This window comes from Peromyscus eremicus, chromosome 4, assembly GCF_949786415.1.
Source record: "Peromyscus eremicus chromosome 4, PerEre_H2_v1, whole genome shotgun sequence".
Classification (NCBI taxonomy): domain Eukaryota; kingdom Metazoa; phylum Chordata; class Mammalia; order Rodentia; family Cricetidae; genus Peromyscus; species Peromyscus eremicus.
In genome coordinates this window covers 150,952,897-150,966,044 of record NC_081419.1, presented here as the reverse complement: position 1 = coordinate 150,966,044, position 13,148 = coordinate 150,952,897, and the positions used below count along the sequence as shown (strand labels likewise).

Sequence of the window (13,148 nt, the reverse complement as noted above, 5' to 3'; positions counted from 1 at the left end):
TGCTCAAATCACTGAGGCTAAAGATTTAAATTCTTAATATTCAGATGACTTTCAAGTATCTGGTGCCATCTGTGCATCAGGCCGTGGCATTAATCTAGGGGGACTTCCACCGGCGTAGAAATGAAATAAATAAATACAGGGGCTTGCTAATAGAATAATCTGTTCAAGCCAGAGCCCTGCCTGGTACAGATGAGCGCTCCCTTCACCACACTCCACAACTTGTAGATTCTTCTGCTGTGTCAAATTTTTTTAAGTGACATCAATTTCAGCATTTACAATGTGGTCTCCACACGATACAAAGGGGGCAGGGTGTGCGGTGAGTTAAAACAGTCGATCGAGAGGTTAAGAGACATCTTTGCTCGGGCAGTTTGAGAAATGGGACTTCAAGTTGGCTGTGGGCTTTCTAGCCAGAAGCATGGCAACCATTCTGTGGCCAACCTGGGTGCCCCAGGAAGGAGATGGAGGCTGGAGAGACGGCACAGTGGATGAGGAGCTTTCTGCACAAGCATGAGGACCTGAGTTCGAATCCCCAGGGTCTATATAAAAGTCAGATGCAGTAGCACTCACATCTGTAATCCCAGTCCTCCCATGGGGAGATGGAAGGGAGACGGGAGAATGGGTCTCGGCATAGCTACCCTGGGGAACTCAGAGGAAAGGCAGAAGGTGAGTACTGGCATCCGAGGTTGTTCTCTGATTGCCACAGTCATGCTTTAGATGTACACATGTACAGGGACACGCATACACATGCATATGAGCACACACATATTGTACATATATCCATAATTTAAAAAAAGAAAGGAGATGGGTACATGGCCAAGGTGATTCTGGGGAAGGGGGCTCAGTTAACAGGGTGCTGTCCTGGGTAAGACCCTGAACCCTTGTGTGCAATCTGCCATGGTCTGAGTGTGAACTGTCTGTCCCCTCCCCCAGGCCTGGGTGAGACCTGAACCCTAGTGTGCGATCTGTCATGTTGTGAGTGTGAACTGCTTCCCAGAGGGTCCTGTGTTGGAACACTTGGTCCCTACTTGGTGGTGCCATTTTGAGAGGTTGTGGACACTTTTGGAGGTAGAGTCTATTTGGGGGGACACGAGTCACAGAGGGGAGGCCTTGAGGTATTTTAGTCTTACCCCCTTCTCACTCTGCTTCCTTTCTGGTCTCTGCCTCCTGTTCCAGGGATGTGAGGAGTCCTTGCTGCATGCCCTTGCCATGGCAGAGCCCCCTCTGCATGCTTTCCTTGCAAGGATGGACTGTGAGTCAAGGTAATTCTTTCTTCCTTAAGTGGCTTTGCCACGGCAGTGAGGAAGGCCACAAACACCCCTCCCAGGCCTGGATGGTACTGTCACTCACTCCCAGCTGGAGGGGAGTTCATATCCTCAGGAAGGCACACATCTGAGAGAGAGTAAGGCCGCTAAGCAGCCCGGTGGGTGACAAAGGGCAAAGGTTCCTGACCTGGGCTCTCCAAGGACTACAGGCAGGAAGGTCAGCTGCTTTTAAATGAATCTTCCTACATTTCTGAAGAGAAGTTAAATCTAACAAAAGCAACGTGGTGAGTTTGGAAAAGGAACTAGTATTTTGAGTAAGACTGAACAGCAATGTCCTAAGTCACCTCTTGTTAATGACACCTTAGACCCTCATGGGAATGCTCCTACCTAACCTCCTGGTCCACAAAGTGGGTGGTTATATTTTCACTTCATCATCTATAATATATTACATATTTATTTTATCATTTATGTTTTCACTTTATCAGCATGGAAGAAGAAAAACTTGCCCTGGGCCACACCAGGGTCACGTGGTGGCTACACGGCAGTAGAGCTGGGTCAGCAGAGCCCTGGGTCCCACACAGATGTGCAGGTGCAGTGTGGGGTGGGGTGCACTATCCCACTCCAGGAGCACACTGTTGAGGGAAGGGGAGAAAACTCAGACACTATCCACCCCAACACCCGCAGCTGCAGTTGCCACAGTAGTGGGGTCAATGGGACAGACACAGAAAGGGATGGACCAGCACAGGGACTCGGTGACAACTCCCCACCCACGGATCGCTGGCACATGAGCTGTGGATTTTGGGCTGTGGACAGGTAGTACTGGGAGCACTGGGCATAACAGCCACGAACAGAAACCAAAAGGAACCTAGACATAGATATTTCGCCTATTGAAAATTGACTCAGCATGAATCATGGACCTGCTGCTCAGTATAAACCTACAGAACTCTTACAGAACAGCAAGTGGAGAGCTTCAGGGGTCAGAGCTTGGGGAGGCATTCTAGCAACACCAAAGCCTTGTTCTTAAGAGAAAACTTCATCAAGAGTCAGGACCCTGCTCACCGAAGACCTGGGAAAACAAGCCACAGAGCCGCGGTAACATGTGCAAGCCACACACAGGCGAAGGACTGTGGGCAGTGTGGGAGAGGAATTCTCAGAGCACCTCCGAGAACAATCTAATTAGGAGGCAGACAGAGACATGAGCGGTCACTGCAGAGGGTGCACAGATGGCGAGAGACACGGGACAAGATGCTGCGTGTCACTTGTCATTAGGGAAACACGTTCTCAGACTGTAGTGAATATCACAGTGCACCCTCCCACAGCCGAGCGCAGAGGCTGGTGAGGATGCAGAGATGCCTTGCCATTCAACATGGCAGGCATGCACAGGGACGGCTCCTTGAGGAAGGGCAAGGAAGTGTCTTACAAAGTGACCCGCTGCTCACAAAATGCTATACCTAGATCCAAATGTTCTCTGAAGTCCCCTGTGTTAAAGAGCAGGTCTTCAGCATGGGGGGAAGGGAGCAGTTGGGAGGTGGTGGCACCTCACTATGGTCTGCTATGAAGTACTCCAAAAGGCTTGGTCCCCAGCAGGCAGATCTGATCACTGAGAGGCCATCAGGTCATGAGGGCTTTGACCCAATCAGCAGATCCATTCCCTGGTGAGCTCCTGGCTAGAAGGCTTTGCTATTAGTATTGGTGGCAGGAACCAGAGGTGGGGTCTGATTGGAGAAAGTATGACATTGGGGTGTTTTTGAGGGATACATATATTTGAGACAGGGTTTCTCTGTCCTGGAACTCTCTCGGTAGACCAGGCTAGCCTTGAACTCACAGAGATCCGCCTGCCTCTGCCTCCCAAGTGCTGGGATTAAAGGCGTGCACTACTACTGCCTGGCTAATTTATTTTTTATTAAGAATTTTTTATTCGTTTTACATACCAACCACAGATCCCCATCTCATCCCTTTTCCCATTCCCCCTAACCTCTCCCCAACCCCTCTCCATTCCCTCCTTTGAAAAGGCAAGGCCTCCCATGGGGAGTCAGCAAAGCCTGGTACATTCAGTTGAGGCAGGTCCAAGCCCCTCCCCCTGCATCAAGGCTGTGCAAGGTGTCCCACCATAGGTAATGGGCTCCAAAAAGCCAGTTCATGCACCAGAGATAGATCCTGATCCCACTGCCGGGGGCCTCTCAAACAGACCAAGCTGCACAACTGTCTTGAGCTGGAACTGCATCGATGGACCTTCATCCCAGAGAAATGAAGGTGGGTGTCCTCAAACATTCTACCTATGTGTTTCCTCCTAGTAGCTTCATTTGTGATGGTCCCAAGCTGGAAATCACCCTGGCACTTCTCAGAGGGTGCCCAGCTAGCAAACTGTGGCAAGTCTGTTGCTTATACCATGGACCTCTGCCCTGGGACCCATGTGATGGCCTGGATGAACCAGAGCCTCATGCTGAGTGAAAGCGCCAGCCCTGGAGATCCTGAGGTCCCATCTTGAAAAGACAAAGATACAGAGAGAAGAACAGGACAGAGCTTGCCAGGGTGAGGGACAGGGATGGGTGTGGGCTGGGGTAAGGCATGTGTCTACAAAAGGGCAGTGGGAAGAGTCCTCTTAAGGGGTCTGTCAGGAGCCACCTTACAGGAAGGAGAGTTTATTTCGGCTCACAGTTGGGGGCTATCACATGATGGAGGGGCAGCCACGGCAGCAGGAGGCCCTGGGAGGAGGGAATCTGCTGGGACTTCTGGCTTCTTCACATCTTGATGAAACAGGAAACAGGGAGCAGACAAGAACTGGGATTGGATTATCAAACCTCAAGGCCTGTCCTCAGTCATCCACTTCCTCTCACAAGTTCCATATCCCTCAGGTTCTGTGAACCCATGGGGGACATTTCATATTTACATCATCATAGGTCTTTTGTGTCTTGATGGCAGGGGTCAGAGTCGCATGTGTGGCAGAACAGCACAGAAAGAGATGCATAGACACAAACACCTAGACACACAGACACTCACGCATACATGCACATGTACAGGCTCACATACAAATGTAGACACACACAGATATACACACTCACAGACACAGATACCTAGACACAGACAGATGTACACACACAGACACATAGATACACATAGACACAGACATAAAGATACCAAGACACACAGAGAGTTCTGGTGACACTGGCCAGCCCTTAACATGGCTGTGGCTGCCCTGATGCCACCTCCTAGGTGTGGCCCATGTGCCGGTCTGGTGCACTCTACTGTGGGGGCGAGGCGAAGGTGGGGGTGGCTGGCTGTATTACTTCACATGGCTACACATGAATATATATTTCCTGAACAAGCCCATAATTTAGACAAAAAGACATTCCTAGTGAATTCCTACAATTGAGAGAAGACTGGGGTTGTATGGGGGGGGTAGCACAGGCTGCACACAGGACCCCAGGCTGCTTACGAGTGGCCCTGAATGAACCCCGCCCTTGAATGTTCTCCGACAGCTTAGTCAATATTTAATCTTCTCCCATTTGTTTCCCATTAGGACGCACATCCGAAACCTCTCATTAGCCCATCTTTCCAGAGAATAATGACTAATTTCCGGCAGTAGCTCTCCTTTCTCCCACAAAGACCCTTCCATTATTGTAATTTACCGATGGAGGAGAAGAAATTGCAGACAATTTCCAGGGCCCAGGGACTGCTACGGGAAGGACACCACATCCTTGCCCTTGGCTGGGGTCTGGGGAGAAGGAGAACGCCAGGTTATGTGACATCATCAGGCCTCATCCCAGAGTTGGTCTGAACACGTGGCTCCTCCAGGGACCAGAGACAGACTCTTTAGTCCCAGGAGCCCTGAAAGCCACGCAGGACTGATACATAGTCCTTGGAAAGCTTGCTATGAGCAGCCTGACATCGGGGTTCAGACCTGTGAGGGCTCCCCTTGCCTGGCCAGCTCTGGGAGTGACCCACTCTCGGATCTGCAGGCCCCGTGGATTACGGAGCTTTCGGAGAGGCAGTGTGGCAACACGCTGCTTCGTTTGTCCTAATGAGTCAACGCCAGCTACACATGCTGTTTTTTATTATCATTATTTTTTCTGTTTGCTTTAGAAGAAGGTGTGGGAAGCCTGATTTGTGAGACGGAGACCAGGGGAACCTCGGGCCCTTTAGATAAGGCCCAGGTCTCGGATGACAGGCCACCTGCCTCTGCGCTAAGGAGAACACACCCCAGCTGCGCCTGCCCCTCCCTCCAGCCCTTCCAAGAGGTGCCCTTGGCTGCTCTCATTCGTTTTCCTCAGTTGCTGGTAGCTAATTTGCCCGCCCACCGCCTGCCCCTGCCCCTCAGGGGACTGCCTTGGGATGAGCTGCCTCAGGTTCCACAGAAATAATGTTACATCCTGTTCCCTCTGGTGACACTGGGGCTCGCCAGTGTCTCACCGTCCTGAAAGACAATCACTCGAGAATGCAATCATCTTGTTGAGACAGCCGTCCCCAGAGACGGAGCAATGACAAACTCCACCGGTGGAGGAGAGTGTGATAAATGTTTGCCCTCCTGCCCTAGCCAGATGAGGCTGACCCCTCATGGGGCCCACAGAGCTGGGGAAGCAGGTGGCTTCTTGGAGGACAGCCTGGTCTGGCTCTGCTTACATTTGATTTCCAAGAGGAGACTGCCTCTGTTTTGCCCAGTGCTCTGTAGAGGCCAGAGCTGGGACTGGCGGGTAAAGTACAGGACACTAGGTAAGTAATGAAGGAAAAGAAATGAGGGAGACATTTTAATGTGTCTGAGAAACCCATGTGGAGTGGCTTGCTGTCTGTCTGAACTTCAAGCTCACCTGGGTATCACGGGTTTTAAATGACTATACTTGGTATCTTCAGCAGAGGCTTCTGTGGCCTCATCCATTCCACCCTTCCTGGGGCAAAGCTTGTCCAACGAGGTCCTCCCAGCCCTCAACACAGGAGACAGCTCAGTGGGATCACATAGGGATTTGTTAATAGGCTGACATCTTCTGAAGAGACCCAGCTATCAGGCCTATCAGATGTGGGGCTGACTAGCACTCTGCACCCCTACATAGGCCTCCAGCAGGGTTGGGAATGTGGGTACCTGTGTGGTGTCCTCCATACACAGCTGCCTGGGTCTAAAGCGACCTCACTGCTAAATGGTGAGTGGCACACCTTCTTGTCAGTAGTTGTAGAGTGCAGAGATGTTGAGACCTGGCTTACAGTGAGGTAAAGCCACGTGTCCTACAGGTCTGTGGGAAGACAGGTTCCTGGGTCACTTCTTAGGGGGACAGAGGGCCTTGGCACAGGGGCTCACCTTCTGGGCTGGGAGAAGGGTTTGGCTTGTTTGGTGGGCCTTGGTCTCTGGTCTGGTTTCCTGACTCAGGTTGGCAAAGCTTCGTCCTTTCCTAGGCTCTCTTCCGACACATGTTCCCCTCTCCTGTGCTTTAGCTCCTAGGCTACATGTTACCATAGAGACAAAAAGACCAAAGGCCAAAGCAAAATCTCCCGCTCTAACGATCTAAGCCTCACTTCTTGGAGCCTGACCCAGGACACAAACAATTAGAGCCTATCCCCTAATGACTCTTGGGCCTCAGCCCAGATGGCCAGTTTTGTGGAGGACAAGTGGTGTTCGACAATTTCTACCTTAAGGAGAGGTAGTTCAGCTGTTAACACGCTTGCCTTGCAAGTGCGAGAACCTGTGTTTGACTTCCAGAGCCCGTGTGAAAAAGCCAGGCACAGTGGCACATGCTTAAAAATCCCAGAGCTGGAGAGGCACAGACAGATGAACCCATGGGGTTTGCTGGCCAGCCAGCCTAGTCAATGCAGAGAGTTCTAGATGAGTGAGACCGTGTCTCAGAAAACAGGGTGGATAATAACTTGAAGAACAACACCCAAGGTTAAACTCTGGCCTCCACATACACACTCTTACATGTGCACACACATTGAAACACACCCCAAAAACATTTACTACAAGATAGTGAGCACCCTCCTCTTACCTATTCAGATATGACCCCACGCAAACAACCAGTGGCCAGGCAACTTCTCTTAATTGCTATAAAATATTTTCACTCCTCAGGAGTTTGTCCATTCATCTGCTATCTTTCTGTCCTTAATGTTGATTCTTTCTTAAAACTTTCATATCAATTCTAGTCTGGTAAAATATTTACTCCCTTGCCTAGGGTCTATCTTTTCTGGCACAATAGTCCCCTCTTCCCGTCTCCTCCTGCACCCAAGGTTTGAGCTCTGTCAGGCTATTCACTGTTGCTACAGCACCCTCTCTATGTAGCCTCTTGGTACCCTGAGGTGTGTGAGGATGAGGATTGTAAAGACTTGGGCAATGTTGTGTGTTAATAGCGCCAGTCCCACGTACGGGTCCTGCAGCGTCCATGGGGTCCCCCAGAAGCAAATGTCAACACATCTGCCAAGCCTCACCTGGCTTGGAGCCCTCATCCACAGAGCCGTTGTAGACCTGGTTGATGAACTCGGGCCGGTTGTCATTCATGTCGATGACGTAGATGTACAGATCAATAGGATTCTCTACCTTGTTGCCGTTCATGTCCACCGCATGGGCTCGGAGCTGTGGGGGGACAGACGTGTCAGAGCTGGCAGCCACATTCAGGGGTATGCCTGCCTCTGGTGTGGGTGGTTCCCCAGGGACTCACAGCACTGGGGTAGCTCCCTGGGGAAGGGGGCAGAGACAACCTGGGTGGTGCTCAGGTGGGACTGACACATCCAGAAACTCCTGTGAGTGTTGGTTCTCCCCTCCGCAGATGGGGTCATGTGAGCAGAAACAGGGTATCACTCTCTGTCTGTGCTGCCAACATCCCCTGGAGTCCCTGGGTCTGACTGATGTTTTCACATGCCTGGGCTGGACAGGTGCCCTGCACACAGGATTTTATGTCTTTTCACAGTGGCTGCAGCTAGGCCACGGGTGCCCAGTGGAGCAGTGGGGCCTAGATGACCTCCTGAGAGGTTGATGCAGGAAAGGGCCTGGGGAGGGAGCTTCATGGGTCCACAGAGAGGCCCGAGAAAGCCTTGGGAGAGGATGATGTTTTAGATGTGAGCTCAGACCCATCTGCTTCTGCTTGCTGCATTGTGGAGCCTCGCACAGTGAGGCAAAGGATGGCCAGAGAGAGACCATGGGGGACAGTCGGCTTGAGAAGGGGCTCCAGGCAGCTGTGTTAGGAGTTGCCCTCCAAATCCACCCACTCATTTATTCCTTCCCAAAGTGTGCCTACAAAGGGTCCACAAGCACTGGACACTGTGCTGAACCTTAGACCAGAGGTAAAGCAGACAGGGCTGCCTGGGATGTCTCTCATCAGAGGTGGGTAGGGACACAGAGAAAGAAAGAGACAATCTGTCTCTTGGGGGAAGGACAACTTAGTCACATGATTCCTCGGGGCTCTGCCCCATGGGATGGAATATTTAGGGAGAAAAGGAACACAGGCTTTCTACCTCAGTTTGTGACTGATTCAAGCTGGCCAGGACCCTGGGGACCTGCTGTGCTGTCTTTGGGCCCTGCAGCCTGCTCATCCTCTGGTAAGGTGACCCTGCTGCAGATCCTGCCTTCAGTTCTGAGCTTACACATAGAGTGGAGGGCAATCACAAGACGTTACCTGGTTTCTGCAGAAGTGATGTCATCCTAACACTGTGTCAAAGGTGGACACATGGGACCTGTCAGTCACAGATGCTCTATGCTCACTGTGTGCCATTTAATTTGTATGATTTGTCTCATTATTTTGAAATTCTTGTTATATTTTGGACCAGAGGCCCACCGTCCACTTAATGTCAGGACTAAAACTCTATGCCTGTGCTGTAGACAGGACAAGCTGGGGCAGGGACAGCAAAGTGAGCTGCACACTGATCACCACAGGCTGACGGTGGTGGGCCTGAAAAGTCTGAGCTTGCTGACTCTTCTACTAGGAAGATTATTGGAGATGCAGAGGAAGGGAGCCCAAGAAGGCCCACTATAGCTGATTTCCTGCCTGGGACAGCCTGCCAGCAGCTGCTGTGTCCCAGGAGCATGAAAGCAATTTTGGAGATGTCCTGAAGCACAGGGCAGATAGAGCTTTCTGGTGGGAAATCAGAAGACTTGACAGGGCCCTCAAGTCAAGGCCTCAGGGAGGGGAGGAAGCAGAAAGCAGAAACTCTTCAGGCCGGGGGCTTTCTGTTACAGACCATGATAATTAAAAATGAATCTGTCTAATCCTGGAAGAAGTAAGTTTAATCAGTGAGTGGCTTCCTTCTGTGGCCCATGAGGAAGCAAAGTGCTCTGTATCAGAGCTGACTCCAGGCGATCTGCCACCCAGGGAAAGAGGGCAAGTGGGATAGGATAGGCCTGCTCTGTCTTTCTCCAAACTTTCAATCTCACATCTTGTTGAGCCCCTCCCTCTGGACTTGGGTGCAGATGTCTTTAGAGGACATATTCTAGAGGTGATGTGTGCATGAAGCGGGCAGGAGAACAAGACGGGGCGGGGGAGGTGTCTGGAAAGGGGAGGGATGTGGCCTGTCAGAGGGTCCTTGTCATAGCTTTGTCAAGTGTTACTTGGATTTCACAGAGTGAGGCAAGGTGCCTGGGGGCTCCTGGGCGAGGCACTGACCCTTTTTGTGTAGAAACCAGCAGCCAAGCTGAGTTCTTACCACCTGCTTGAGTCTGTACCTGAGCCAAGCCTCAGCCCCAAACAGCATGCTAGCCCCGAAAATGAAGTCCAGGGCAGAGATCAGTTCCAACTATCTTTCCTCCAGTTGTTCAGCCTTCGAACAAAACCATCTTCCTGCTCAAAAAGGACACAGTGACTTTCCGACTCGGGCTCCTGAGGGAGTCTCTTTCTCCACCCAAGCTAACAAGATGACTTGTTTCCTCACTTCCTCTCCTTGACCTTGGTCTCCACCATGTGAGAAGCAAAGTGAGAATTCCCAGATGGCATCTCCCAGCACAGGCAGGGAGACGCTGTTGGTACCAGCACCACCACTGCTTCTTCCCACAGCCTGTGTCTGGGCCTGAAAACCTGGAGACCCAGCCTTCCTCTGGGCCAAGAAGGATTCAATTGTTCCTCAGCTTAAAACTGTGTATGTTCCCCAAAACTTGGGACATGTTTACTCCAGCCACTTCTGTTTTCTGAGTACCTAACCCAGGGACCAACACATGTAGAATGCTCAAGAAATTAACCATGCACGGAAGGGTGTGTGCGGTTAGGATGGTTAGGGTGGATGAATGGATGAGCAGATAGTGGCTGGGTAGATGGGTAAATAGATGGGCAGATGGGTGGATAGATTGACAGGAGGAGCATGGATGGATAAGCAGATGGCAGGATGGGCAGATGGTATGTGAGTAAGTAGTTAGATATTTACCTGGACGGGTAGATGGACAGGTGGGTGGCTAGCTGGTGAGTGGATGGGAAGGTAAGTGTGAGTGGATGGACAGACGGATGAGAAATGAAGTGAGTAGATAAGGGGAGGGTGTCTGGGAGGATCATGCTTTTTCTTGAAGTGTCTCTGAAGAGGGGCATCTGGAGAGCTGAAACCAGGTGCTGTGAGCCCGACAGAAGCTCCTGCTCTGTGGACTGTAAACTGCAGCTGTAGGCTTGGGTAACCATCTCAGGGCAGGAGACCTTTGTGGCTCAGAATGGGCAAACCACATTCCTGAGGTTACTTCATTAGTCCCTTTCGCACAGCACCCTGCTCCTCAAGACTCACTGGGGGTTGGTTGGGAAGGTCACCATTGTCAGTGACAGACTCAACCTCCTGTAATCCCCCCCTCTACATAGATGGGTAGTGAGTAGCTTCAGGGCCAGGCTCTGTCTTTGTCTGAAGACATAGTGTGGACAACCTGACAAATCCTTGTGCACACTGAGCCTCCTTCTGGAGAGAGGAGATGGATGATCACTCCTGAACAAACGGCCATCAGACCGAGGACTAGCAGGGTCATCCTGCAATCAGCACAGAGCTGAAGCAAGAAGTCACAGGAATTAATATGACAGCATGGGGCACACGCCGAGAATTCCACATTTGTTCTCAGGTAACTGTCAAAGCGCCGGGCATTCAACCTCGTGGCATTTAGCCACAGGCACACACAACACTCCGACCACACCTCTCTTCTAGCCACCTGATAGGGTGGATATCATCACAACCATGCCACAGCTGAGAGCTTTTCATGCTGGGGAGAGACCTGAGTCCAGGGTGGCCTCAGTGACTCTTCTGAGGCTCACAGAGGTCAAGTGCTGGGCCTGACCCTCACAGGTGCTGGAGCAGAGCCCAGGGGACCAGCCACAGTGTCACTTGACCATACATCAGAGAGAGAGAGATGGGAACCTGGCTACCTCCCTCATGTCCAAGGCTAGTGGGGGCAAGGAGGAGGCTGAGACCCCACAACCTCTCTTTGCTTCCCGTTCCTCTTTTCTGAGTGACTCTTGTCTTAGAGGCTCCCAGAGAGACATCATGTAGATTAAAGGCAGACGATGTAACCCAGGAATGGACTGGCAGTGCTAATTTAAAGCCCAGTCTGGCCTGTAAGTGCTGGGGTTGGGCCTGACAATCATGCTTTGATCCTCTGTTGGGCAAGTCTGATCTGGTAGATGCTAGGGTCCACCTGTGCTTTAGGACCTTGTGGCCAGATAGAAGTGTGCCTTGCTGCTGACACCCTACAGGGTGAAGGGTGTGGAAGACTGTGGAGGGGTATGAAACATTGTGGAAGGGTATGACGGGGTGTGGAAGAGTGGGCAGTCTATAGACTACTTGTTATTGCCATGTTCCTATATGAATACTTACATGGTAAGAGGCTCTTTCTTCCCGGTCCATGGGCCGAGTGACATACATCCGGCCAGACATGGAGTCAATGCTGAAGACCTCCATAGGGGGCTGGTCCGCTCCCACACCTGTGATGCTGTATCGGATGGGGATATCATTGTCCTTGTCAGATCTGATCTGAAAGACATAAGAATGGAGATGTGAGCCTGCTGCTGGGGTGGGCTGGAGGGCCTAATGCTTGACCACTCAGAGCATCATGGATCACAGATGGAACAGCTCAGTAACATCTCTCTCATATTGAATTTCACTTGTCCCCTCCCTGACAAAGCAACCAGTCACTATGCCCTAAGGACTTCACTTCCCTTTGGTGGTCAAACATATCCTAGAGGAAAAGAGCCATTCCACTCTGAACAGGTTTTAGGTGTATGTATAATAAGGTAACCCATGTCTTAGTGTAATCTTTTAGAGAAAAATCCCTATTTACCATCTAATGCTTATGCATATGATTAAAATACCCCTTGTTGGCACAAAGGCCCAAGTTTCCATATGTCAATCATAAGTTTATCAGAGCAGAAACCCACTCACACCCCACCCTACAACCAATGCCTCTTCCTCAAGGACTCCGAAAGAGTCTCCAGGAATACACGGGCTCTTGAGCACTCTGGCTCACACCTGCTGCTCCCTGCCTATGTCTACCTTGCATTTCTCTTCTGAGTAAAAGTCCTTGCCACTTGGGTATTTGTGTATGGTTCTTCAATCCTTTAAAGATGCCAAGAGTCAGAGACACAATGGACTCAGATAGTAGCCACGGGTAGCAAAAGGGCAGTCAGTGGACAGGGGGCTGCCCAGTGCTACCAACCTCATGTCTGTGGCTCATCAGGTGACAGGGAGGTACAATATTTCAAGATTGTTTTTCATTTTTATTTTTTATTTGAGACAGGGGTTCATGTAGCTCAGGTTGGCTCAAACCTATTATGCAACTGAGAATGACTTTGAACCTCCTCCACCTCCCAGGTCCTGGAATGACAGGCATGCACCATGGAGTCTAGTTTATCTAGTGCTGGGAACTGAATCCATGGCTTCATGCATGTTAGGCAAACATTCCACAAACAGCTCCATCCCCAGCTCTCAATATTTCAAGTTCTGGGACAAGCTGTGACGTAGTAT

The 13,148-nt window shown here is 50.9% G+C and overlaps 1 protein-coding gene across 2 annotated transcripts in view; it reads right to left on the bottom strand.

Moving 5' to 3' along the window:
* Cdh4 (cadherin 4) overlaps window positions 1–13,148 on the bottom strand; it is a 503,129-nt gene that overhangs the window by 44,294 nt on the left and 445,687 nt on the right. For both annotated transcript variants that reach the window (XM_059262058.1, XM_059262057.1), the window contains 2 exons: window positions 12,003–12,158; window positions 7,668–7,812 (listed from right to left, as the gene is read on the bottom strand). In XM_059262058.1, the coding sequence (XP_059118041.1) occupies window positions 7,668–7,812; window positions 12,003–12,158 (301 nt within the window). The remainder of the gene's footprint in view (window positions 1–7,667; window positions 7,813–12,002; window positions 12,159–13,148) is intronic.